This window comes from Leucopleurus acutus (genome assembly GCF_964270905.1).
Source record: "Leucopleurus acutus genome assembly, chromosome: 9".
NCBI classification, from domain to species: Eukaryota; Metazoa; Chordata; class Mammalia; order Artiodactyla; family Delphinidae; genus Leucopleurus; species Leucopleurus acutus.
The window spans coordinates 84,246,285-84,271,407 of NC_139144.1; the positions used below are offsets into that span (position 1 = coordinate 84,246,285).

The 25,123-nt window shown below is 40.0% G+C and overlaps 2 protein-coding genes across 5 annotated transcripts in view; both read right to left on the reverse strand.

Annotated features, from left to right (window-relative positions):
* GRM8 (glutamate metabotropic receptor 8) overlaps positions 1 to 25,123 on the reverse strand; it is a gene marked incomplete at both ends in the record, with an annotated part of 749,142 nt that overhangs the window by 530,855 nt on the left and 193,164 nt on the right. The gene's annotated exons all lie outside the window — the stretch shown is intronic.
* On the reverse strand, positions 15,665 to 15,859 carry LOC309966273 (translation machinery-associated protein 7-like; the record flags this gene model as incomplete). Its single annotated transcript, XM_082846235.1, has 1 exon — positions 15,665 to 15,859. One exon carries the CDS (start codon positions 15,857 to 15,859, stop codon positions 15,665 to 15,667), a length of 195 nt encoding a protein of 64 aa, XP_082702361.1.

The following is a 25,123-nucleotide window of genomic DNA, read 5'->3' on the forward strand; positions in this document are numbered from 1 at the left end:
TTCTATCTCAGAGAGAAATAATTCCAACTCCTCCCTCTAGCAAAGATGGAGAGCTGCAAACTCTTCATTCTCTTCATTCCAGGATCATCATTTTCCCCCAGATAATCTCAGAACTATTGGTACATCAAATTAATACAAATTGTGGGTTTGTATGGTAGATATAGCAGTTGTTTTCACTTATGAGAATGAGTTGCATTTTTGTTTAATTTCTACTTACACTTTTTAAAAAATAGAGAATATATTGATCACTCATGACTATAGGAGAGATTTTATCTCAATACAGGTGGTAAAAATATAAGAGTTTCTAATACCATTATACGCTCTATTTCTTAAAATATGTTAATCCTCCCGTAAGAAAACATTTTACCCCTTAGGGAAGAATCCTTGATTCTTCCCATCACTCTGCTTTACTTTATATTGATAACTTTTTTCATAAATTTTACTATTAACTTTTGACTTCTAGCCATGTTTTATCACTAGTGAATTCTTTCAGACAACCGTAGGGTGATATGGTAAGAATTAACATCTTAATAAAGGAGAATAACTTCTTGCATTCTTAGAAAGCTCAAGGCCAAGATAATTTTCTTATAATCATAGTTAAGAAAAGCTTTTTCATGGCTTTTATAAAGATGCCAAATGAAACTCTGTCTTAAAAAACTTGTTATCAAGTACCTCCTTAACATAAATCCATACACATAGCTATTGCTTAAGCAACTTCAACAAGATTACAGGACTCAGAAGTCAAAGATGCCCCAACGGAGAATTCATTATAACAAAGCTAAAGTCCTTAACTTCTAGTAGCTTCTGCAGATTTAACAAAGAATGTTCAGAGCATTGCCAGGCTCCTACATTGCCATAAAATGTTGTATTTATACCTGAAGGAGTCACTACGTCAATTTTTTTTTAATTTATAGGAATCACTCAGTTTTTGAAGATCACCCACACTCCTTGTCAGGATTAATTGTTTCTTTGGATTTGACCTGAAAGTATAAAGACAATGAAGCAAAGAAAGACAAGAAAAGAAAGAAAGTCAGTCTAAGAGTTATGGTCCCTACCAGCTATCTCCATTTTTGATTTTTAGGCAGAGGTTTTAAAGATGTACTCGATTGTATGCAACAAAGAGTAAATGGCTTCTTTCTGGAATTCCTCATGTGGGCCCAAATATCTAGCTAAGACTGACTATAACCTTTTAACATTAACATGATACATAGGAAGGATTTTAACTGTAACCTTCATCTTGCTCCACCTTGCATCTGACTGGTTCAAAGGAGGATTCCTCTAGAAAATCTTAGAAAAGCTTGGACCAAAAAAATGTGAAAGGAGAAGAAAAACGGGCCAAAATTTCAACCATCCACACTTTAAAGCAAATTCATCTTTATAAATACAGCACTATTAAAATTCTTCCTCATGCTTCAGGACATAGGTACTAAATTATCTGTGATGCATTTGTGAAAAGTATGTGCTGTTCTCTAAATTATTGAAAACTATTTATGTTTTATGTTGAAATCTAATCTCTCAGTGTTTGTTCAGATTGACTATTAAAAGTAAAACATTTACTAAACCTTGTTTTTGTTTGTAAAAGCATTTCTGCTTGATTTAATTTAAATATTATTTTTTAATCAATTAGTAGTTACAAAAACAATATTCAAAAATTTCAAGGCCACTTTAAAAACAGCCTCTGTTCCCAGCTATTATAAAGCATCAAGCATTTGTCATGAGAGTGTTTTCCATATATTTTTAAGTTGCCTTCTATGTGGCATAAATAAAGAACATATCCATTGCTCATCCAGAAAAAGCAGTTAAAAATCAACTGCTTTGATTTTTTCAGTGTTTCAAGTGTATTTCTACCTGTAACACTGGGATAGATCACTTCTGAAACTCTCATTAGAAAGTATTACATAACACATGTCACCATCATGGCTGAAATTTCTAAAGCCTATCTTTCATTTGCCTTCTTCCTTATTTAAATTTGCCAGGCTGAGTTTTGAGCCACATAGCTTTTCCTGAATTGACAGGGGAAACCAATGATGCAGAACTTACAAGTTTTCTTTCCCATCTCTGCACAAAATCATTCTGACTTTGATTAAAGTGGCCAACCACCAGGGGTTTGACTGAATTGATAGACTATTACTTTACTTGTTAGAAAATCAATTCTTTCAATCAAGAGGGTCAATCTGATTGTGTGTCAGTTATGACCTGAAATGATCTTTATCGATGTTGAGATAACCAGCCCAAAGCAATCGCTAAAGAATGAAGTATTTCAAAACTTACATACTAAAACTCATTATCTATGACTACATTAATTTCGAATTTTGATCAAGTAGACCTATTCTCTGCTAAGTTAGTTCCGTGAGACACTAAAGTATTCATAAAGTTTACACATGCATGTATCGTAATTTCATGAACACTATCTAGAATGACATTCCCTATGAAACATTAATGGTATAAAAAGTGTAAACCCGACTCAGCATATGGTACCTTCATAGAACACCCAAACATTGCTTATATGACCCATAGGGCAGGAAATAAATTCACGGAAGGAAAATGGAAGCTTCACTCTAAATTATATTCTTAATTTTGTATGTGTTAAATCAAACGTTTTAAACAAAGTTTAAGATAAAGAGAACGTTTTACTTTATCACAACAACTATAGGCCCCTAAAATTTCACAAATTACAGCCCCACTAATTTGGAACCATAAAAAAAAAAATCTAGATTTTTTTTCTTGGTTGAAGTTTATATTTGACTCAGTGTAGAGATAAGTTATTCTTCTCTGGATTCTTTTTCAACCCTTATAACATGGCCAGAAAAAAAGGCTCAGTTTGGCATTTGTATGTCTTTTACTCTTCTCTAATGTTCGACGATCTCAAACATTTAAATCAGGCTCAGTCTTTCTCCCAACAGAAGCTGGCTAAAATTTAATAACGTCATTTTCATCACATTATATTTATTTTTATAGTTGCCTTCTGTTTTCAGGAGAGGATACTGGTTTTCTATTCACAGTACTAATATAAAGTTTTCTCTTTAAATTTAGATTGCAAAGTGAATCAATTTAAGGAAAATGTGGAGTAATAACTGTACAGGTGGTAAGAAAGTATGTCTAAAAATCATGAAAGTGGTAAAAATGGTTAGATGTTAGGAAGTAAATATACGTAAAAGCAAATACATTAAAAAATTATGAACAAAACTATAAGAGGAAAAGCAGCTACTTGGGTGAACAAATTAATTTCAATCTCTTTCCCAGTATTTCTTTGTAAACCATTGTGTTAATTCGAAATGACTCCTCTATTAAAGTGGGCCCATTGAAACCTTTATCCAACAACATTTTAATAGCTGCTTCTTCAGTACAGTACAAGCTCAAAAGTTATAAGACTGCACGCCTTAGAGAAAAAAAGTTTGTAGTTCAAAAACCTCATTCAACAAATGCTTATCGGGACTTCCCTGGTAGTCCAGTGGTTAAGACTTTGCCTTCCAACACAGGGGGTGCAGGTTCGATCCCTGGTCAGGGAGCTAAGATATCCCACATGCCTCAGGGCCAAAAACTAAAACATGAAACAGAAGCAGTATTGTAACAAATTCAATAAAGACTTTAAAAATGGTCCACATCAAAAAAAAATAAAACATCTTAAACAAAACAACTGCTTATCAATCACTCATTACCTCCGACATGGCAAGCCAGATTTGGGGAAGGATAAAAAGATTTATGTGTCCACTCATTATTCAAAATCTATTTTTTTGAGTCACTATGAGTTTCAAAGTCACTTGCTGTATAGAATGTAATTAAAGGAAGAGAACAAGGAAAATGCAGAGGAGGAGGAAGATGAGGAGGATCCTGAACTCAAGGAGATTAGCATCTCGTTCATCATTACTTATTACTGTCCTTGAATTTTACTTATTGTCCTAGATACTATTTCATTTTCTCACATATTGCCTTTTTTTTTTTTTTTTTTTGCGGTACGCGGGCCTCTCACTGTTGTGGCCTCTCCCATTGCGGAGCACAGGCTCCGGACGCGCAGGCTCAGCGGCCATGGCTCACGGGCCCAGCCGCTCCGCGGCATGTGGGATCATCCCGGATAGAGGCACAAACCCGCGTGCCCTGCATCGGCAGGCGGACCCTCAACCACTGCGCCACCAGGGAAGCCCCACATATTGCCTTTTTTAAAAAAAGTCAATGTATTATTCAGCCAGAGGTAATATTTAAGAGACATTTCCTTTGAGTGTCAGATTCTATGAAACTCAATAGCAAATTCATGGAATACAAAACAGCACGACCACAGCAATGTTTATAAAATACTGCGGACTTGGCCTTGCACACATTCTTTGTGAAAGAGGTGATGCTGCCCCAGAAAGGAAAAGACTCAAAATTTAGTAAAATTTAAAAAAAAATAGTAAAATAAAGTCACAGTACTAACTTGAACATATGCATTTATTATGAAAACCCACATGTGATTTGAGGTTTAATTATATAAATTAAAATTGGTGGAAGGAAGCTGCTATCCTTCACAAACACGATGCTTCCAATTTTACTAGATTTATACATCTCACTTAGGATGAATGGAGTTGTGATGCTGTAATATATTTATTATACTACTTGAACTTATATTCTTTTCTTCCCCTTTACTCTGCGTCTGAAGCCTGTGAGGATTTCTCCTACAGGAAAAAAACAAATCTACTGGGTTCTAAGGAAGGGTGATAGTTTTTTAATATGAAAATGGATTTTGATGTTTAATGCTTAAAGGACATTTTCATTTCTGATGCACTAAAGGCAGATTTCCAAAAAAAGTTCTGTACCATATGTACTCACACTTCACTATTTTAAAACAGAAAAATGTTAAAGAAAGATTACAAGACTTTCTTCATACCCTGCATTCTGTGTGACAGTATTTTCTGTACCATCATGGCATGGGATGCCTTCCCAATGCATTTTAAGCTGATGATGTAACTGGCATGAATACTGTGGATAATACAGCCTTACATCTGTATCAACTGCCCAACTTTCCCCAAAAGGATTATAAAACAACTAATCAAGCCATTCAATACAAATATCAGTCACCTGTGAATCCACTTTACCATTTCATTACTTAATTTCACCCAATAGTATGGAAGGAGAGGTAATATTTGGTGTCAAAGAGATTGAGCCAGAAAGGTGGTCCTACAAGGGAATGAGGGCGCAGTGATCCAGCTCTGCAGGTCTCGGCCCTTGGCAGTCATTTCACCAGCTTCTGGGGCCAGTTCTGTTCCCGCTGCAGCAAATGAGGGAAACACCGGTCCAAACACTAGTAACCCTCAACTCCATCTGAAGCCTGTCCACTTCGGCTCCGATAACGTGCCTGGGCTCCTTCCTCCATGGCCAATCCCACACACCCCCCATCCCCCGTAGCACAATTCTATTATCTGAATCATTTCCTGTCCTTTCTTCTCAGTCAACACTCACATGGTGTGTCAAGTACTGTGTTAGCAATGGGAAACAAAGAACAAGTCCCTCAGGACAGGGGTGCTCACTAATTCCTATGATTTCAGATATCCTATCTCCTGTGGCAGCTTCATTTAATTTTGCTTCCTACAAAAGTAAAAATATTGTTATTTTTTCCTTAATGTGAAAAATTTTGCAATATTCCATAACTGCAGCCATTTGGGTCTTCAATTCCACTTAAATAGCATTTTACTGCCTCAGATGCTACAATGAACGCTTTTGCTTTTTCTTCTTGCGATATTTTTCCTTTAGTTCTTCCTACAGCTTCTATGATGGTCTTGGGTTGCTGGTTTCCTTAATTAACTTCTCATCACATAGAATCACTGGAGAATCCTGCTAATTGGAAATGAATACCTCAAAATTATTTTTACCATAAAGGGCTTTTTTTTAGTATTCCTTAAGATGCACCATTTCCCTTTTATTCCTTAAATCCTCTATTTAAGGTTAGAGAATGTCTTTCCTTCAGACAAAAAAAAAAAAAAACCAAAAAAAAAAACAGGAATTCCCTGGCATTAGGGCTCCATGCTTCCATTGCAGGAGGCATGGGTTCAATCCCTGGTCGGGAAACTAAAATCCCAGATGCCATGCAGCACGGCCAAAAAGAGAGAGAGAGAGAGAGACAAACAAGGGTTTCCTATCACAAATCCAGGATATCCTTGAGGGTTTGGGGGGTGAATTAACTTCCTGCTGTTTAGAACTATTGATGCCTTCTTACAGCCAGAAGGGGAAATACCACTTACTCACACACTGAGGGTGACAGAGAGGGAAAAAGAAACAGCCTGGAATCATTGAGGCCATTGATAGGACAGTGAACTAACTCTGGGCCTCTTATTTCCAGACTTTCTATTATGTAAACCATGATGATTCCTGTGGTTTATACCACTTTAATCAGGAGTTCTTTTACCGGCAACCCAAACCATCCTGTTACAGGCTCTGAGATCCCTCCAAGCATAGCTTGACCAGCTTACTGGTTCAATCAAGAACGGATGGAAAGAGACACAGACCGGAACAGGAAAGGAGGCAGACTCCTGGTGATGCCATTTCTGGGCTTCCTGATCAAGTTTTCTCTGACGGTTTTCTGTAGTTGCTTTCTACAGTGAACATAAACTGTCATCTTCTGCTCAGAGCCTCAGGACAGCAAAGACATGGAGACTGACTCAGTGTTCTCATCTCTACCTTCTCCCCGGTGAAGACATTTGGGTCATGGCCATTAGCTAATTTACAAAGGATAAAGAAGAGCAGTTGTCTGTGGACCAAAGGAAAGTTTGTAAACAACGATGTCCTTGTAAACTGGCTCTCTGACGGTGGAAGTAGATGGAGGGTAGCCTTGCTACGTAGCCTTTGCCAATTTTCCTGCTATAAAATAATCCCACCACAGATTTCAAACTACCAATTTAATAACCAGCTAACAAAATTTCTGAATATTTGACAATCAGCTCTGGAAAGTCAGTGCTGGATATTAATGAGTTATCTTTTTTTTTCCTGAGAAAACACTCTGTACCAACAGGAGGCATTGCTGAAGGAAAGTCAAGCACACCAAACTCATAATCAATTCTTCTCTCCATGGAGCTTATAGTTTAGCTGCAAGTTCAGCAACATTTGTAAGATAGAAGTAAAAATCACTTCTAAGGCAACATATTTATAAATGCAAATTAACTGAAAGCAAAGTGGTATCTAAGCACCTAAGATGTAAAGGAAATGGGTATAACAGTCCATCTCATAGGGTGGTTGAAAGGGTCAAGTGAGATCACAGATGAGAAGACCTTGGTGAGTTACAGGCCGCTACAGAAACGTAAAGGATCATTCCTCACAGAGTGGAGTGAGGCTCCAATCCGACAAGGCAACATCTGGGCTCTCAGAACACAGTAATTGATGATGACAAGGTCAAAGATGGAAAAGCAGGATGCCTAGGGATACTGGGAAGACAGAGCAGAAGCCAAGCCCACTGACCTCACACAGTGGATGAATTGTGTTCACAGAGCCAGATTATTTCCTACCACATCACCACTGCCTTTTTCATCCCATTTATTATGCAACCATGACCAAGACATTAATTCCTCTAAGGCCTCAGAAATCTGCAAAATTGACCTCAAAGGGCTGTTTTTAGGGTATTCACGATAAAGACCTGAATGACCTTGAGAATAGTCTTCTCCAAATTCAAGGTCTGACTATGGATGGTTTCGTAGGGTAGAAGCATGGCCTTTGGGACAAAAATTCTGACTCTACCACTTACTAGTTGTGTGCCTTGTGCAAGCAACTTAAACTTCTAGTGCCTCGGCTTCCTCATCTGTACTTGGAGATGGCAGTTTTTACCTCATAATGTGGTTTTGCAGGTTAAATGAACTAAGGCACATAAAGTATCCGGTACAATGCTTAGCACATGGTAAGAACTCAATAGCTGATAGATGCTGTTATTATTGATTTTAAAAGCATCACATTCAAAATTTGGATGAAAAAATTTTTTAATAAAAAATAAATAATAGGCATTTAAATTAGTGTTACCACCAGTTTTTAAATGAGATGGTTTTAAATCATCGAGAAGGCTTTCTTTCTACCACTTAAGGTGTCAGCTTCACCTTACAACTGGCCTTCTTGTGACTGAAAGTTTGTTGATCAGTAGCAAGAAAGCTGCTTAATACTTCCTGCACATCTGACATGGGAGGGAAGGAAGGGGGGGGGGAGAGAGAGAGAGAGAGAGAGAGAGAGAGAGAGAGAGAGAGAGACCCAAGGAAGAGAGAAGAGTCCTTCTGACTCTCCAACACCTGTCTCCTCCTATCAGTCACATGATCATCCTGAGACCAATTCCTGTGCCAGAGGGTTACAAAATGTTGATTGGCTAGAACTGGAATGTTTGGGAAATTAGTGGTCTAGGTGGGAAAAAGGAAGGAGGAAGGTGGATACTAGGCAGGTGGATACTAACCTACAAAAGGTTCCTATGGTTTCAAAACCGTTTTCTTTACTCACCTATTGCCTTCCAACCATAAGATACAGGCCATTCAACAACAGACATGATTTGAACTTTGACCGCTTCTAGCTCTGGTTCATGTCATATTACAATGAAAACACGACGTTGGCCACTATCCACTCTTAATAACCACAGGATTTTCTACCTCCACAAAAATGGTAGAGAAAGAAAAAGTTCCATAAAAACAGAACTTACTAGCTCCAATATTGGTTGTTACTGTATCTTTTTGATAGAGCTGATTTTCCTATTTTCTTATAGTGACATATACCACAGTACCGAGGTTAGTTGGATATATAAAAACACACCAGCCCAAGCAGCTAAAAAAGGAAGAACTTACTCAGTTTTATCACTGAATAATGACAACCAATTTGAATCATGTTAGTCAAATTGATGAACTGAATTATAACCACTTGTTTTAAGACATCCATGAAGGTGAAATCCAAAGAAAAAGATTAGACACTTTTTTTTTTTTTTTTTGTATCTCTTGCATGCCTCTTACTCACTGCTTTTATCATTAAAAACAAGCTTAGATTTTTTTTTTTTTTTTTTTTGCGGTACGCGGGCCTCTCACTATTGTGGCCTCTCCCGTTGCGGAGCACAGGCTCCGGACGCGCAGGCTCAGCGGCCATGGCTCACGGGCCCAGCCGCTCCGCGGCATGTGGGATCTTCCCGGACCGGGGCACGAACCCGTGTCCCCTGCATCGGCAGGCGGACTCTCAACCACTGCGCCACCAGGGAAGCCCCCAAGCTTAGATTTTTGACTTAACGCTGCACCAGCTCTAAAGCCTCAAGTTTCTCCTTATGACAGTAGCTTTTTATTATTATGATGGATGAAAACCCAAATAATATTTATTCTATCCTATTGGGAGAAAACCATGAAAATGTCCAGAGGAGAAGAATCTCTAAAAGCAATAAATGAAATATATCCACCAATAAAGGGGAATAGAATCTTGATCTCTGGTCTCCTTTTCCAGCATTACTCTTCCTGTGGGAAAAAGACTATGGCAGAAATCTAAACATGCCTTAATTCCTACATCCCAATGCTAGATACATTAAAGGGACCAGAATTAGCTGAAATAAATTGGAAAGGAAAACATTGCTTCATAGATCCTGTCTATGACACATTTCTCTGTATGTAATCCCCATGATCAAATGAATACTTGAATGATAAAGCAAGGGAAAAGGTATAAAATCAGGGAAATTAAGAGTGATGTGAGCCTGTTATTGATAGCAGCTGTGCTGCTTTGCCTCTGTGCCCTATATAGCTAAACATCTACCTATCAAAAGAACATATCCTAAAGAACAACATGGTGCAGAGATGAATTTCAATCTGACAAATGCTATGAACTAAAAAATGAACTATATCATAAACTTTCCTCCTTCTCAAACAAACAAAGAATCCTAAATAACCTTACATTCTCTGTAGGAAATAACCAGGGTAATGTGGAAGTGCTCACTAAATTTCTGCATACTGCATGGCCAATCGACCTAAAGCGATGCAGAAATTATCCTTTCACAAAATGGTTTGAAAAGTTTCGTGTTAAAATGTAACTTTGCTTGCCTATAGTTTTTTCAAACACTAGGGGTTTTTTCAACAACTAACAGAGTTTTAGACTGCAAATGCTAAACAGAAAGTATCAAAATTTGTCACTATTAAATCAATCATTCTGGCCTCATAGATACACTGCTGTATTCATTTATTCATACAATATATCCATATGATTTACTATCTTCCTGTAAAAGAAAAATGGCCATCTTGATTAATGGGATAATCTGTGAATCAACTGTGCTAACTTTTCTAAATTTCATACCTATTAATTTTAAAAAATTTCCACTAATTTCTGCATTATGAAATTGAGTGGGAATATCTAATGTCTTTACAAAATGCTTTACTACTGCTACTATACTTCTGCAGTTTTTAATACCATTTTGTGATCTTTTTATAAATACTGCAAAAGTCATCCATACCTACCATCATAAAATGCCCCCCCCCCCATTTTAGGTAGCTAAGTCCTCTCAAATTTTACTGCACAGTAATCCCAGGTTATCAAATTGATTGTGCCACGAGTCATGAGCACCAGAACTGGTGTTTAAAAGAGTATACTGCAACATAAACTGGCAAAAGCCTCAGCTCTGCCTCATTCTTGATTGGGAGCATTTGGTCAGTTGACCCCGTCACCTTTCATCTTGACACCTCACACGTACCAGTACCTACAAACCCTGCACGCTGTGTACTGGGGTGGCAGCAACAAGAATAGAGAACAGCTAGAGCTATTTGCCAAGGAAAATGCAACTTAATGATATAAATAAATGATCCCACAAATGACACCAAGTTTTCAAGCTCAAGTAACTAGAAGAAGGTGTCATCACTTTGAGACTAGAACATTGAGATGTGTGTCTGATGAAGGTCATTTGGAACTTGTTGGGTGTAGGGCGGTGGAGAGGCATTCTGGTTAAAAAGTAGCAGGCAACTAGAAGTGGGATACAGATACCTGAGTAAGAGAACTGGTGTGGACATATAGAGTTTGAGTAAAGATAATACCTATCTGAGAGACAGGAAGAATAATCTAGAGAGAGAGACATGGACAGAAAAAAAAAAAGAAATATAAATGAATGGATAAATATGTATGAGAGCACTTAGAGAATGTTTAAAGTTAGAATGGAAGAAGAGGACAAAAAATGATGCCTAAAGAAAAGAACGAACAGCAGGTGAGAGAAGAGCCTTGAAATTTATTCATTCATTGTTAATTCATTCAACAAATATTTATTGAGGGTCTACTCTGTCATAGGCACTGTGCTAGACACAGAAGGGAGGGAGAATATAGCCTAGGGGGAGTTTATAGTCTGGTGGAAAAGAAAGCAAGACATTGAACAAATAAAAAATCTGTACCCCAGCTCCCATAAGTAAGTATAATTGTGATAAGTGTTCCAAAAAGAAGGAAAAGAAAACAGGTCCAGGTGCTGGGGGCATATATAAAAGGGAGCTGCCTAATCTTTCTGAAGTGTCAGGGATGATTACTCTAGGGAAATGACAGTACCTGGCAAATGAGTAATTAGAAAAGGAGAGAGAGAGAAAGTGATCACCAAAGACAGAGTGAGCAAAGATACCCCAACACTAAGGAAGAGAAGAGTAAAACACACAGTGCATAGCTATAAAGAGGCCACTGGCCACCTTGAAGAAGCCTCCTTTTCTTCTTTCCTCTGCACTTTCTCCTCTAATCCCAAAGCCACTTGGGACAGTTCAGGGCTGGCGTTGGTGTTGGGGTTAGCATGGACACAGCTGTTTTACCCCCAAACTACTCGCCAGTTCTGCCTTACTAATAGAACCCTAAGTTCTTTAGGGTGACAGTGAGCCCAGCTAAAATACTCATTTCTCCAGACTGCCTTGACGGTTGACTTCATGACAGTTCTGAGCAGTAAGACATAAGCAGAATGCTGCTGGGGATTTCCAGAAAGCTTTGCTTTTGCAAGAGCAACACAGGCCCTTCCTGAGTGACACCTGGTTTTCTTTTTCCTACCTTGAATGACACCATGAGTCTGGAAGTGAAGCAGCCACCGTGCAATGTGAAGCAATTGTAAGAATGTAAGTTTCATACTAAGGATGACAGAACACTGGAACATAAAGGGTGGCTGGAATTTTGAGGGTATCCTGGAACCACTGGACCAATTCCAGACTCTCTGCCTATGGGCTTTTCGTTATGTGAGAAAAGCTAACTCTTATTTGGTTAAGCCAAGGTAGACCACTTTCTGTTACCTGCAGTCAAATATAATTCCTAATTGACCCAGGGTTGTAGTGGGGTGGGAAAGGGTGTTATCTTGTTAAAAGCGATCAAAGTAGGGGCGTTATCTTCTTAAAGGTGATCAAAGTAGAGATGATGACCCAGACAGAAATAGGAATCAAAAACTATTCCCAGTCCCATTTTACAACATAGACATTGGTAGTGCCACAAATACATGGGATAACCAAGCTCTTCAATAACATAAATACTACCTTATTCAGGATAATGCTTTGGAACTGTAAAAGTTATCCCCTGGAAACTGTTTAGCTTATACAGAAAACTGATATATTTAAAGACATCTGGGCTTCCCTGGTGGCGCAGTGGTTGAGAGTCCGCCTACCGATGCAGGGGACACGGGTTCGTGCCCCGGTCCGGGAAGATCCCACGTGCCGCGGAGCGGCTGGGCCCGGGAGCCATGGCCGCTGAGCCTGCACGTCCGGAGCCTGTGCTCCGCAACGGGAGAGGCCACAACAGTGAGAGACCCGCGTACCGCAAAAAAAAAAAAAAAGACATCTAGTTGTCACATCATAACATTTTTTTTTTAATGTTGTGGGTAGGAGTTAATTAATTAATTAATTAATTTTTTTTTGCTGTGTTGGGTCTTCGTTTCTGTGCAAGGGCTTTCTCTAGTTGCGGCAAGCGGGGGCCACTCTTCATCGCGGTGCGCAGGCCTCTCACTATCACGGCCTCTCCTGTTGGCGGAGCACAGGCTCCAGACACGCAGGCTCAGCAGTTGTGGCTCACGGGCCCAGTCACTCCGGGGCATGTGGGATCTTCCCAGACCAGGGTTTGAACCCGCGTCCCCTGCATTAGCAGGCAGACTCTCAACCACTGCGCCACCAGGGAAGCCCCCCATAACATTTTCTAAAAAAAAAAAAAAACTTTCTCCATCATTGTACATTAATCAAGACTATCTAAGGAAGAAATGAAAATGTTCTGAGAACTCAGCCATGTGCTGTAGCAGGTGGTGGACATTTAAATGGCATTATTTATCATAAGTAGCATTTAAGGAGTATCTTAGAGTCTCTGATTCCAAAAATGTATGTCAATTTGGCGAGAGACCAGTGCTGTTTTAGTTATTAAAGCATAAATAGGTTTCCAACACTTTCCTTTCCCTAATTAGACACATTGATTTGTCATGACGCTCCCACTTTGAAGGGTATTGTAAAGTCAGCTCTGGCCAGCCTGATCAAGAATCATTATACTGGCACATTCTACAATGTTGTTCACTGTAGCACAAATTTTACTGTAAAGTGTGCCCAATCTGATGCAGCTTTGAAGCCCAAACCCTTAGGATTTCAATCCTATCTCTAGAACATGCTGTTTTACCTGAAGCACGTTACCGAATCTACCTGAGTTTTGGTTTCCTGAATACCTACATTTTGTGAATATTAAATGAGATCCTTTAAAAACAAACAGTCCACACAAAGGTCTACACGACTATAAGCCCTCTGCAAATATTATCTCCTTTCTCTTTTGCCCATTCCTATACTGCACTGCATTTGAAGAATTTTCATTAAGCTAGTAAAATCTGTTCCTACAGAACAGATCCCAACCTAATTAAGCACAACATGAAGAGAAGGTTTCTACTTAAATTCTGAAGCAAAGATACAACATAGAGAACCTTAAATTCTGAAGCAAAAATTATCCACATACAGAGGGTGGTAAAAATCACTTGCACCCGTTTTTGGAATATCATGCAGACCATAAAAAGAATATTTTAAGGACCGTTTCCATTTTTGAAAGACTGAGTTAGTATTACGTAATGGCCAAATCATACATATGCCTCCTTGTCCTGTAGACGTGGGTGGCGGATATGCCTGGGTACAACCCTGAGCAGAAAGGGTTAAGAATGGAAGATGCTTCCTGATGAATATGTGTGCTCCCATCACCCTGTGACCCTTACATCCACAGCTGTCTGCCCCACAGCTGTCTGTCTCCCTCACCTTGGACCAGTCCAGAGATAAAGCAAATATCTCCTCAAGGAAAGCAGAGAGTCTCTCAGTTCTCCCTCTCTCCATCACCTCCCCGATGAGTCATCTCTCTGACTACTTCACTCCTTTAAGGGCAGTCTGGCAAGCAAGGGACAGTGAGAACAAAACATTTATAAGCAGGACCCTAGTGATAAAAACAGTAGCAATATTTATGGATACTGAGAATTAATTTCTTTTTCTTGCAGGAAATATGAGTGATAACGTTTCCTTGGCCAGTCTCAAAAATGTCAATTCATTTGTTTGTTAATACAAATGCATTGCCTCATTCGTTCTCTGACAGGAACGTTGAGAGGAGTGAGGGGGGGGAGAGGAGAATCATTATTGTCACCCTATAATTATTCAGAGGATGTTTCATTTTATTTTATGTTAGAGTGGCCAAATTTGTATTATTTCTCTAATAATACATGATGTTGCCCTAATCATCATGATAAATCATGAAATAAGAATCTCAATGTCCAATTACCATTCAGAGTAGATACAGGAAAGGAATTAAAGCTTTCTTTCTAAGTGGAAGAAAGGGCAATTCCACAGAGCTTCCTCAGGGAATGTACACTGTGCTGAACAGTACATTATTGAAAAGAGATAAGCAATTGTGTGATGTACAATTGCCAACACTTTCTTGTCTTTCAACTCTAGTTCTAAATGCTTACGAGGAATAATATCTTCACATTTTTCAAAGGCTGCTACAGGAGAAAGCCACTTACACTCACATTCACAAGTATTGTAAATACAGCAGTTATTATTTAAAGAAGAGACACAGAGACAGAGACCGAGAGAGACAAAGAGACTGAAGTGTCTTTGAGTGACTGAAGTCTCTTAGAGTGCCATGGCCAGGTTTCAACAAAACCCTGCCCTCAGCGCCAGGCTCAGGGCTCCCATACCTCACCAACTGCTTCTTTAAGGACCTCAAGCCAGAGAGCTACAGCAGAGGGAAATGTTTTTCTTCAAAGAAATGAACTTCTAAGAAATATAATAAGCCAAACCTAAACTCTTAAATTATTTTCTTTCTTTGGTAATTTTTCTTTTTCTGCTAATAAAGGTAGCAACTAAGTGATACTAACGTCCAGCAGGTCAACTGCATATGAGTCAATGTAGTCACTATAGCTGTAGGTGGTGTAAAAGAAACAAGTGAAGCAATCCAGTTGCTTGGACAGTTCAATCAATAAATCAAAGTGGTAACCCTGTGAAATTATACCTAAATTAAATATCCCAAAGTAGACTTTGTTCCGAAAAAGGCAACATCTATCTTATAAATCTATTACCTGTCATGGTTTTTTTTTTTTTTTTTTTTTTTACAAAAGTTTATTCTTAAATGTACAATAGGTTCCAAGACAACATTTCATTCTAGCTATAGGTGGCAACAGATGTTATGGCAGGGAATCCAGATGTTTAACCCAGATGTTTAAACAGGAATGGAACTAAGGATCATCATTGCCTCAGGCACAAGGAACAGCTTAGTTTTTGCCAGATTTCTTAATTCCACCTGTGGCCGGGGGGCCTTTCCCCGCGGCCTTCGCTTTTAGCTCCTCAAGTTTCTTCTGCTCCTCCTTCTGTTTCTGCTTGAATGTCTTATCTTCCTCGTCCATCTCCTTGGCATGCTTCTTGGGCTGCTTCAGGGGCTTCTTCTTGCCACCTTTGCTGCCCGACATGGCGCCTACCGCCCCTTCCCCAGACCCTGCCACTGGATGCGGCTGTCATGGTATTTTAACACAGGGACGTCGGCTATTCACACAAAAACATTTTTAGAAAATAGACGAATTTGGCCCCACAGTTAATAATGTCTAGTTATTAAGTTTGATGGACTAAATCCCACCATTTTTTTTTTAAGGTAGGAAGTACAAGACTAGATTCAGATTAGAACAAATACTGCAAAATATAATGAAAAGATATGGACCATTTTTCTCTCCCTTGCTTTTGGAAGATTTTGTTGTTTCCTCCTATGCCAGCTTATAATTGAGTTCAATCTGATAAAAGTTTGTCCTCCAAACCTAAGTCCTACGTTTTAGGCAATTAATAATTGGCAACAAGCTTAAAATTGCACTTATGAGTTCTAACTTTTCTGTCTAGGAACTAGCTGGCTCACAGTCCAAACATGATAGTAATTAATAGTTAAAACTGTGTTTGGATCTTCTTAGAATAATACCACTTATTATCCTACTCTGCATTGATGTTTTTTCTTTTCTTTTTCCAACAGAAATTTTATTATGGATGCATAGATCACTGTATGGGAAATATCTGATTTCTAAGTAATCTTTGAAGGAGTAGTTCTTCAAGTATAGTTCCACTGTAACCTATAAGGATCTTCTAGATGTTTGGAGGATTAGTCCAAACTCTAATTCATTAAAAAATATTTAAAGTATAGCTGATTCACTTTGTTATAAAGCAGAAACTAACACACCACTGTAAAGCAATTATATTCCAAAAGAGATGTTAAAAAAATATATTTAAAGTATAGAATACAGTTTCTACTGAAAATGACACTTTCTAATATAAAATACAAAAATGAAAAAAAAAATACTACAATGACTCTTTACCCAACCCAAAGCACCCTCACCCACCTTTGGCATGGGAAAGAGAGAGGAAGAGGCTGGCGGGGAGGGGAGTCCTTGGGTCAGGGGAGAGCAAAGGATTTGGTCACTGGCAAAAAGGCAAGCAAGAATAGATCAAAATCAGTTTCCAAGATCATTTCTTCTAGGAAGCAGCATGTGAACCAGGAAAAAAGACATTAGCGACCGAGGCATTTTTACTAGTCAATAAAATCCCATTGATTTTATTGCAAGAATATTACACCTGTCTATACATTTTTATTTCACCAATCACCTAAAATTTACAGCTTTTTATAACACCTAAAAGGCAGTGTAGTATAGTGACCTGAGTTCAAAACCTAACTCTCCCACTTAATTTCTCTAAGCCTCAGTTTCCCCATCTATAAAACGGGAATAATAATATCTATAATATGAAAACATGTTTTTAAGTGCCTTGCAAAAAGCCTGCCATGAGGTAGGCACTCAATTCATGGCAATAACATAATGTATTAGATATAAAAATATTAACTGATTTCTAGAAACCCACCTGTGCCCTTATTTTTGCGTGTGCTACCAGTTGAGTAGTTGCACAATTTCACTTAAAGGATATTTTTTTCTAATACTCAGAAGGAATGCTTCTTTTATGTTTCAGTCTTACTTTGGTTTTCCAAACTATTTTCTTCATAACAGGCTTTCTCTGCTTTCATCGTGAATTTTTTCTTTATTTAGAATAAAAATAAATGTTTATGAATTATTTATAGTTTCTTATTATGGCAAAACATATATATATATATATATATATATATTTTTTTTTTTTTTTTTTTTTTTTTTTGCGGTACACGGGCCTCTCACTATTGTGGCCTCTCCCGTTGCGGAGCACAGGCTCCGGACGCGCAGGCTCAGCGGCCATCGCTCACGGGCCCAGCCACTCGGCGGCATGTGGGATCTTCCCGGACCAGGGCACGAACCCGTGTCCCCTGCACTGGCAGGCGGACTCTCAACCACTGCGCCACCAGGGAAGCCCGCAAAACATATTTTTAAGTCTTCATTATCAGTTTGTGCCAACAACCCTCATGCTGTTTGGAGAATGGCATAGTATGTGCAAAGGGGACAAACACTGAGAATACTTTCCACCTATGCAGAAAAAAGATAAGTTAATTTCTAAGCCTGGAAACGTGTTTTTAAATCAGAAATTTCTCTTCCCAAATATTCACAATAACTGGTCATCTTCTGAAATCTAAAACCATGATTATTTCTCCTTTAAGTTTTAAACTATTAATTTTACATTTCGAAGGAATGTTTGCTCAGAAGCAAAAGGCTTTGATCATTTCATCAAGTAAAACCTGTAAAATTGATTTCATGGAGACAGACCAAAAAACTCTCCTTGGCTGACAAAAAATTTCCAATTTAAATCCGTGGTCATCCCTCATTCAACGTTTGCACAGCTCCACGGAATCTTGTTTGCTTATTGAAGCAAGGTCCTCCATAAAGAGTGGGTCCCAGCGTGTTTTTTCTCTATACCATAACATTTCAGCCTATTAAAACCCATAACATCTGAAGGGCATTTTAGAAAATGATTTGGTAATTTTTCTGCGATGTATTCCTGACAATGCCTGTGACTTCAAAATATCTCTGCAACTAGAGAAGAATATGTCAAGTGCTCCTTTTGATACGAAAGTCTGTAAATAAAGTCGTTGTTTACAAAGATGGAATTTAGTCAAATATGGAATTGGTTTTAAATCACTGCATGGCTAAACGTTTGCTTGACTAAGCTGATAGCTTGTCAAGTCTTATATTTGGTTATTAACAGCTGCCATTTCTTCTACAGCATTTCTGGTGCATATTCCTGTGAGGATTAAATAAGGTAAGAGTAATTAACATGCCTAGCACAGGGCGTGGCACAGAGTAAGCGCTCAATACATGGCAGCTGTTAATATTTTAATAGCAATTATTTTACAAGTGCTATAGAACTGAAAGAGAAAGAAAGTGACCTATCCAGCATTGGCCAGCAGGAGTTTCCAGTGTTTCCTTGATCTTTTCTCTAATCATCATTACTGATGACCCCAGCAACTGAGATTTAATACTTTTTAGTCTCTTTCAACTGAGAAAATAGAGAGAGTTGCTGTTGAATTGGTCTCCCTGCTTCCACTCCTGCCCTCATTCTCCCTATTCTCCACACAGCACTCACGTCATCTCACATACATCAGACCACATCCCTCTCCTGAATGAACCCTCCAAAGACTTAACTTCACACGGAGAATAAAACCCAACTTTGTCCTGTGGGCATGGCGCCTCCCAGGAACTAATCCATGACCTTGTCTCATGCCATGTCTTCCCCACTTCCAGTCAAACTGTCCTTTTTTCTGTTCCTTGCCTTGTCCAAGCCTGTTCCCACCTCAGGGCCTTAGCACCTGCTGTTGCCTTTGCCTACAAAGCTCACTACCTGTTATCTCTTCCCACAAACTCTTCAGCTCAAAGCCTACATCCTCAGGGCAATGCCCCCCACCCCATGCCTAGAAAAGCATCTCAGTCCTGCCGTCCCATTGCCCCCCCGTCTGGCTCTAGTACCCATTCAATTGTATTTCCTTCACTTCTCCTTATGACTCTTTTTTTATGTAACCAATTTCTGGAGAAATCTCCACTTACTGGGATATAAATACGAAAGAGTGTCCCTAACAGTGCCATGGCAATCCCCCTTTCTCGAGAAGAAATCGGTCCTTTATGGCATCTTGGCCAAAATCCATAGCTTCTCAGCCACCTGTGGTTGAGAGCTGTCTCACTTTGGTCTTTAAGACTTGAGCCTCTTCATTTTCAAATACTACTCATCTCAAAGTTAATTCAAAGCTACTCTCTTCTCCGCCCCCATCACAGCCTAGACCATAGGGTCTTATGGGAGAGACTGGAGTGAAATCCACTATGTTTACACACTTTTCTTTCTTTCAGTTCCCTCACTCTTCTTCTCCCAGACACTGGACTCTCAGAGAACCTCAGTCTCACCCACCACACCCAGGAGAAGGAAGTTAGTCTCTCTCTCTTTCTCTCTCCTATTTTGTTTGACTTTTGGAGTATGACAGCATTTTCCCCCATCCTCCTCCCCACCAGAGCATGAGTTTTTAGTTCCACTATGTGTTACTTCAGGGATCAAGAGCTGCCTCCTCTTTAGGGACTTCCCTGGTGGTCCAGTGGTTAAGACTCTACCTTCCAATGCAGGGGATGCAGGTTTGATCCCTGGTCAGGGAGCTAAGGTCCCACATGCCGTGCAGTGCAGCCAAAAATAATAATGATAATAAAATAAGAGTCCTCTTTAGTTCACCGGTCCATCTGTTCATTCATTCACATGAGCAACCATGTGTTAAGCGTTTGGTATGTTCCCCAGGGCTGCGGCGGGCATACATGTAAACATTTCTCTGAGTCTCCTGTACCTTCAACATTTACCTCTTTTTTCTCTTGCAAGTCACGTACAGCTCAGTGGCAGTCAATATCCTTTCCAAAGACAGTCCACAAGATAGCTGCCCAGGAGCAAACTCTATTATCTCTGTTTAGCCAAATCTCTGTAATTCTGAAAAATAGAGGAGCTAGGATTGCCCTCAGTAGAAACGGCTATAGCTGCTTTCACTCAGCAATTAAAATCGTATCAATTCTCGACAACTCTGAGAGACGGAGCCTCCTGTCAGATAAGCTATCATTTTTTTAATAGACTTTAATTTTCAGAGAAGTTTTAGGTCTACAGCAAAATTGAGCCGAAAGTACAGAGTTCTCATAGAGACACACAGACACAACCTCCGCCACTATCATTGAAGAGAACTTTTTATGTGCCTGGACATGCATTGGTGGTAAAGGTTTTCTCTGTCTTACTGTGATTCAGGATGGTTCTAATGAATCTGCTGAGATGAGAAGTGGGGTTTTCTGAGGGAAACACTCTTCCCCCTACCTTTCCAGGAGAGCAGCCACGGTACCTTTGCCTTTTCCCAAGTTAAGAGCCCCAAGACTTGGTCCAGTTCCTGTACCCAGCTACTCCCCAAATACTGCAAGTGGAGCCAACCTAATTCCCCACTGGAGGCTTCGTGCTCCCCATCTTATCAGCTGCCACTGACAAGCATGGCGTAAACACTGCCCCCTCTCCCCAGCCACACCACGCTCCCCTGTCCTGGATTCTTCCAGTGGACCTCTAGGCTCTGCCTTTAGACACATGTCCTTTCATCTTCAAGGGTACAGATCAAATACTCACTTCTTACTCTCCTTAGAGAGAAGTCAGGGATGCAGCCTCACTGCCAGGCTCCACGAATATTCTCCAAAACTTCTCCTGCTCTACTCCAGAGACAGCATCAAAAAAGACCTACAGATTCTACCAGGGAATGAGATGCTACTCCACCATTCTGGAGACACCCCCAGGGTCGGTTCACTCTAAGCCCTACTCACCTAGCTCCAAGGAAGGGAAAGGCCCTTCTACCTCTCTGTCACAGGGAGGGAAGGGAATAGCCAAGCTCTGAATAGGCATCGCCAAAATGCTGACTCCTACCACTTTCAGCCTCCTTACATTGGCTGGTGAGAGTGGGTGTAGTGGTAAAGCTCATTCTTATTTGGTGCCTCTCAGAAGCACTGCAGGAGGGCTGTTCCAGGGGCTGGCAGCACCTTGAACACAGAGTCGCACTGAGTTCTTCAGGTCCTCAGCTTTGAGCTGAAGCTCCAATTCCAGGACTAAGGGGGAAGATACCACTGCCATGTAATGCTTTACTCTCTGTCGGTCTCAACTCGCTCCTTTGTTACTCTCCACCATCTCGGTCTACCCTCAGCACCCAGAAAAGCATTGGACACTTAGTAGGTGCTCATTAAAGATTTGTTAAATGAATCCTGTTTTGAACGCTTCTAAAACAAGAAGTTACATGATAATGAAGCCCATTACATACTGAAGAGCCCTAGTGGTTTGAAATCAAGAGAATGTTTATCCATTTTATGTATCTCTGCCCAATACAACAATAGAATAACCCCTTTTTTTTCTTCATAGCATCCCTTTCAAATGTTCCCAGATAGAGATGATGACCCTGACTCTTTTTCTTCTCCAGGGTTCTCATGCCCCATGGTTTCCAGACCTGCACTGACCATCTTGGTTGCCTTTCTTTGAAGCACTAATAGTGCGTTTAAGAAGTGCTCTACCGGTGATAAGCAGTCGGACTAGAGCTTCCTCAGAGTTGGACCCTCCTTTTCTGTTAATGCAGCTGCACTTGCATTAGGATTTGGGTATTTGCTGTGTGGGGTTAATTTTTTCAGCAGAGGATCTACAAAGTTGGCTCACGTTAAATGTATGGTCAACAGACCTCAGATTCCTTTCTATGCATGGACAAATGTCACACCTTCCTCTCCTACACTGGCTTAAGTGACTTTTTCACATGTAAATGTTGAATCTTACATTTAGCTCTGTAACATTTCTCCCTTTTGTTTTTGCCCTTTTGTTCCAGTCTCCGGAGGTTTGTTTTTAATCTGGATATCCTACTGACATATTCAAGTTGTTATTACCTGCAAATATGACAAACACATTTGCATTGTCTTCACTTAGACAATTGTTTTCAGTGACCTGCAGAGAATGGAACCAAATCAGAGCCTTGGGGTGTTCTAGGGACATCCATTTGGACTGGCACTTTCTGCATATGGCTGCTCACCCAACTGCAAATCCACCTAAATCTGCCTAATGTTGCCCTCTTGCAGCCCACATTCTAATCCCTGCCACCACCTTTGTTTTTATAAAACTCTAGAGCTTTTAAGAAATACTCTGGAGGGCTTCCTTGGTGGTGCAGGGGTTAAGAATCCGCCTGCCAATGCAGGGGACATGGGTTCGAGCCCTGGTCCAGGTCCACATGCCGCAGAGCAACTGTGGCGCGGAGCTCGTGCGCCACAACTACTGAGCCTGCGAGCCACAACTACTGAAGCCCACGCGCCTAGAGCCTGTGCTCCACAACAAGAGAAGCCACCACAACAAGCCCATGCACCGCAACGAAGAGTAGCCCCCACTCGCCTCAACTAGAGAAAGCCCACGCACAGCAACAAAAACCCAACATAGCCAAAAATAAATAAATAAAATAAATTTATAAAAAAGAATAGTCTGGAGAAATAAAAATATGATATCTACAACAGTCCCATGATCTATAGATAAGATCACCTTATTCTTGAAGGTATGTTTAAGTTAGTATGATATATAGTTTGCTCCCTTTCCTCATAAAAACAACTAGTGAATTATTTTATAAATTATCACAGACTATCCTGATTAACATCGATATGGTTGTTCTAATCTTTCAAAATTCTTTATATCATTTTTGAAAATCTGGCTACCTATCCATCTTCAGGCTCCTCTTAAGCCCCATAAATGCCTGCAGAACATCCCCAACCTGCCCCCCCATTTCCAGTGTCAAATCTTCACATTCCTTTAGTATTGGGGAAGTCCTATGTCTGAGCCCAGAGCACTGACAATGCCTAGATTTTCTTCTATTACCTCCTCATCTCTCTTAGAAATTGTATCATCTCAGACTGCCATGACAAAATGCCACAGCCTGGGTAGCTTAAACAACAGAAATTTATTTTTTTTTCCCAGTTCTGGAGGCTGGAAGCCCCAGATCATGGTGCCAGCACGGTTGGGTTCTGGTGAGGACTCTCTTCCTAGCTTACAAATAGCATGTGTCCTCACATGGCAGAAAGAGATAGAAGCAGAGAGCAAGCTCTCTGGCATCTCTTCTTATAAGGGCACTAATCCCATCGTGAGGGCCCCACCCTCATGACCTCATCTAAACCTAATTATCCCCCAAAGGCCCCTCCTCCAAATACCATTACACTAAGAGTTAGGGTTTCAACCTATGGATCTTGGAGGGATATAATTCAGTGCATAGCAGGAATTAACTAGTTGGTCATATTATTATTACTTTTCTTTTTTTTTTTTTTTTTGTGGTATGCGGGCCTCTCACTGTTGTGGCCTCTCCCGTTGCGGAGCACAGACTCCGGACGCGCAGGCTCAGTGGCCATGGCTCACGGGCCCAGCCACTTCGCAGCATGTGGGATCTTCCCGGACCGGGGCACAAACCCATGTCCCCTGCATCGGCAGGCGGACTCCCAACCACTGTGCCACTAGGGAAGCCCGGTCATATTATTTATACTACTTGTCCTGCCCTTTCCCAATCTGAAGATTATTTGCTCTGCTGGAAAGGATGAAATAGAAGAAAATTAAGATTGAGTTTTCTTCCTTTTCTCCATAATCTATCCTAGAATACCATCCTCTCTAATTAGACAGCCTAGTTTTTCATTATTTCTTATGCCAAATTTAAATCTTGAAAAAAAATTTTATAGTCCAGCATTTTCAGAGCTACAGTTTCAAGAGTCCAGCATTGTGAGCCCTTCTTGACATCACTGGGCTCCCGCTAGGAACTTAGTCCTCACAGACATGCTCTAACAGATCTCTCACACTTTTCCTTTGGCATTTCACCTAATCGTGCATCCCTACTTGCCCCAAGATTCCTGCCTGGCAAACCTATCACATTCAATTCCTTTGCATTGTTGGTTTACTGGCCTCTAGCAGCATTTCAGAAAGGCATTGCTCCACCCCTACTCATCACCCACTCAGGATGCACTCTCTGCAAGAGCTGAGTTCTGCAGGCCACCACCAAATAACACTCTTCCTGCCATCTTTCTAGCAATGCTCCTTAAAGAAAATCGAAGCCCTGTACTTTGGAAAGGTTCGTTTACGGCCTCAATTTGGGGTACTCAAAAAAAATCAATAGCAATCTTAATTCCCACTGGAGATAAATAGCTCAAATCTGTAACTATGCATGAACATGGGAAATTTAAGAAAATATAAAAAGACTGGTTAGCCCTCAAATCATCCATTCCCTTCTCAGAACTCCACTTTTCCCAAACTGGACGGCATCCAGATTTGGGTATGAGAGGGGATGAGAGAAATAGCTGTGGTTTTCTTCTATAAGGAGGATAAGAGTTTTCTATTTTTAAATTTTGCTTTTGCTTTTTGTTGTTTTATTTCTACCGAAGGCTGACATGGGGAAGATTTTTACTGTACAATCTGGAGAGCTTTTATCCAAAACTTCTCTCAAAGGCCATTCTAAATATCCCTAATCAGTCGGTCTTTAGAAATTGCCTTAAGGTCTTTCTTTTCTTGACTTTTGACAATAGGGTAACTTGTTTTAATTATATTTTCTTGACCACAGTAAAAATAAATATTTTTTTACCTGTGAATTGTCTCTACACATGTTTGTGCTTTTATCTGTTAGTGTGATACCATCACACTAACTCTTAGTGTGATTGTATTTGAAGGAGGGGGCCTTTGGGAGATAATTAGGTTTAGCTGAGGTCATGAGGGCAGGACCCTCATGATGGGATTAGTGCCCTTATAAG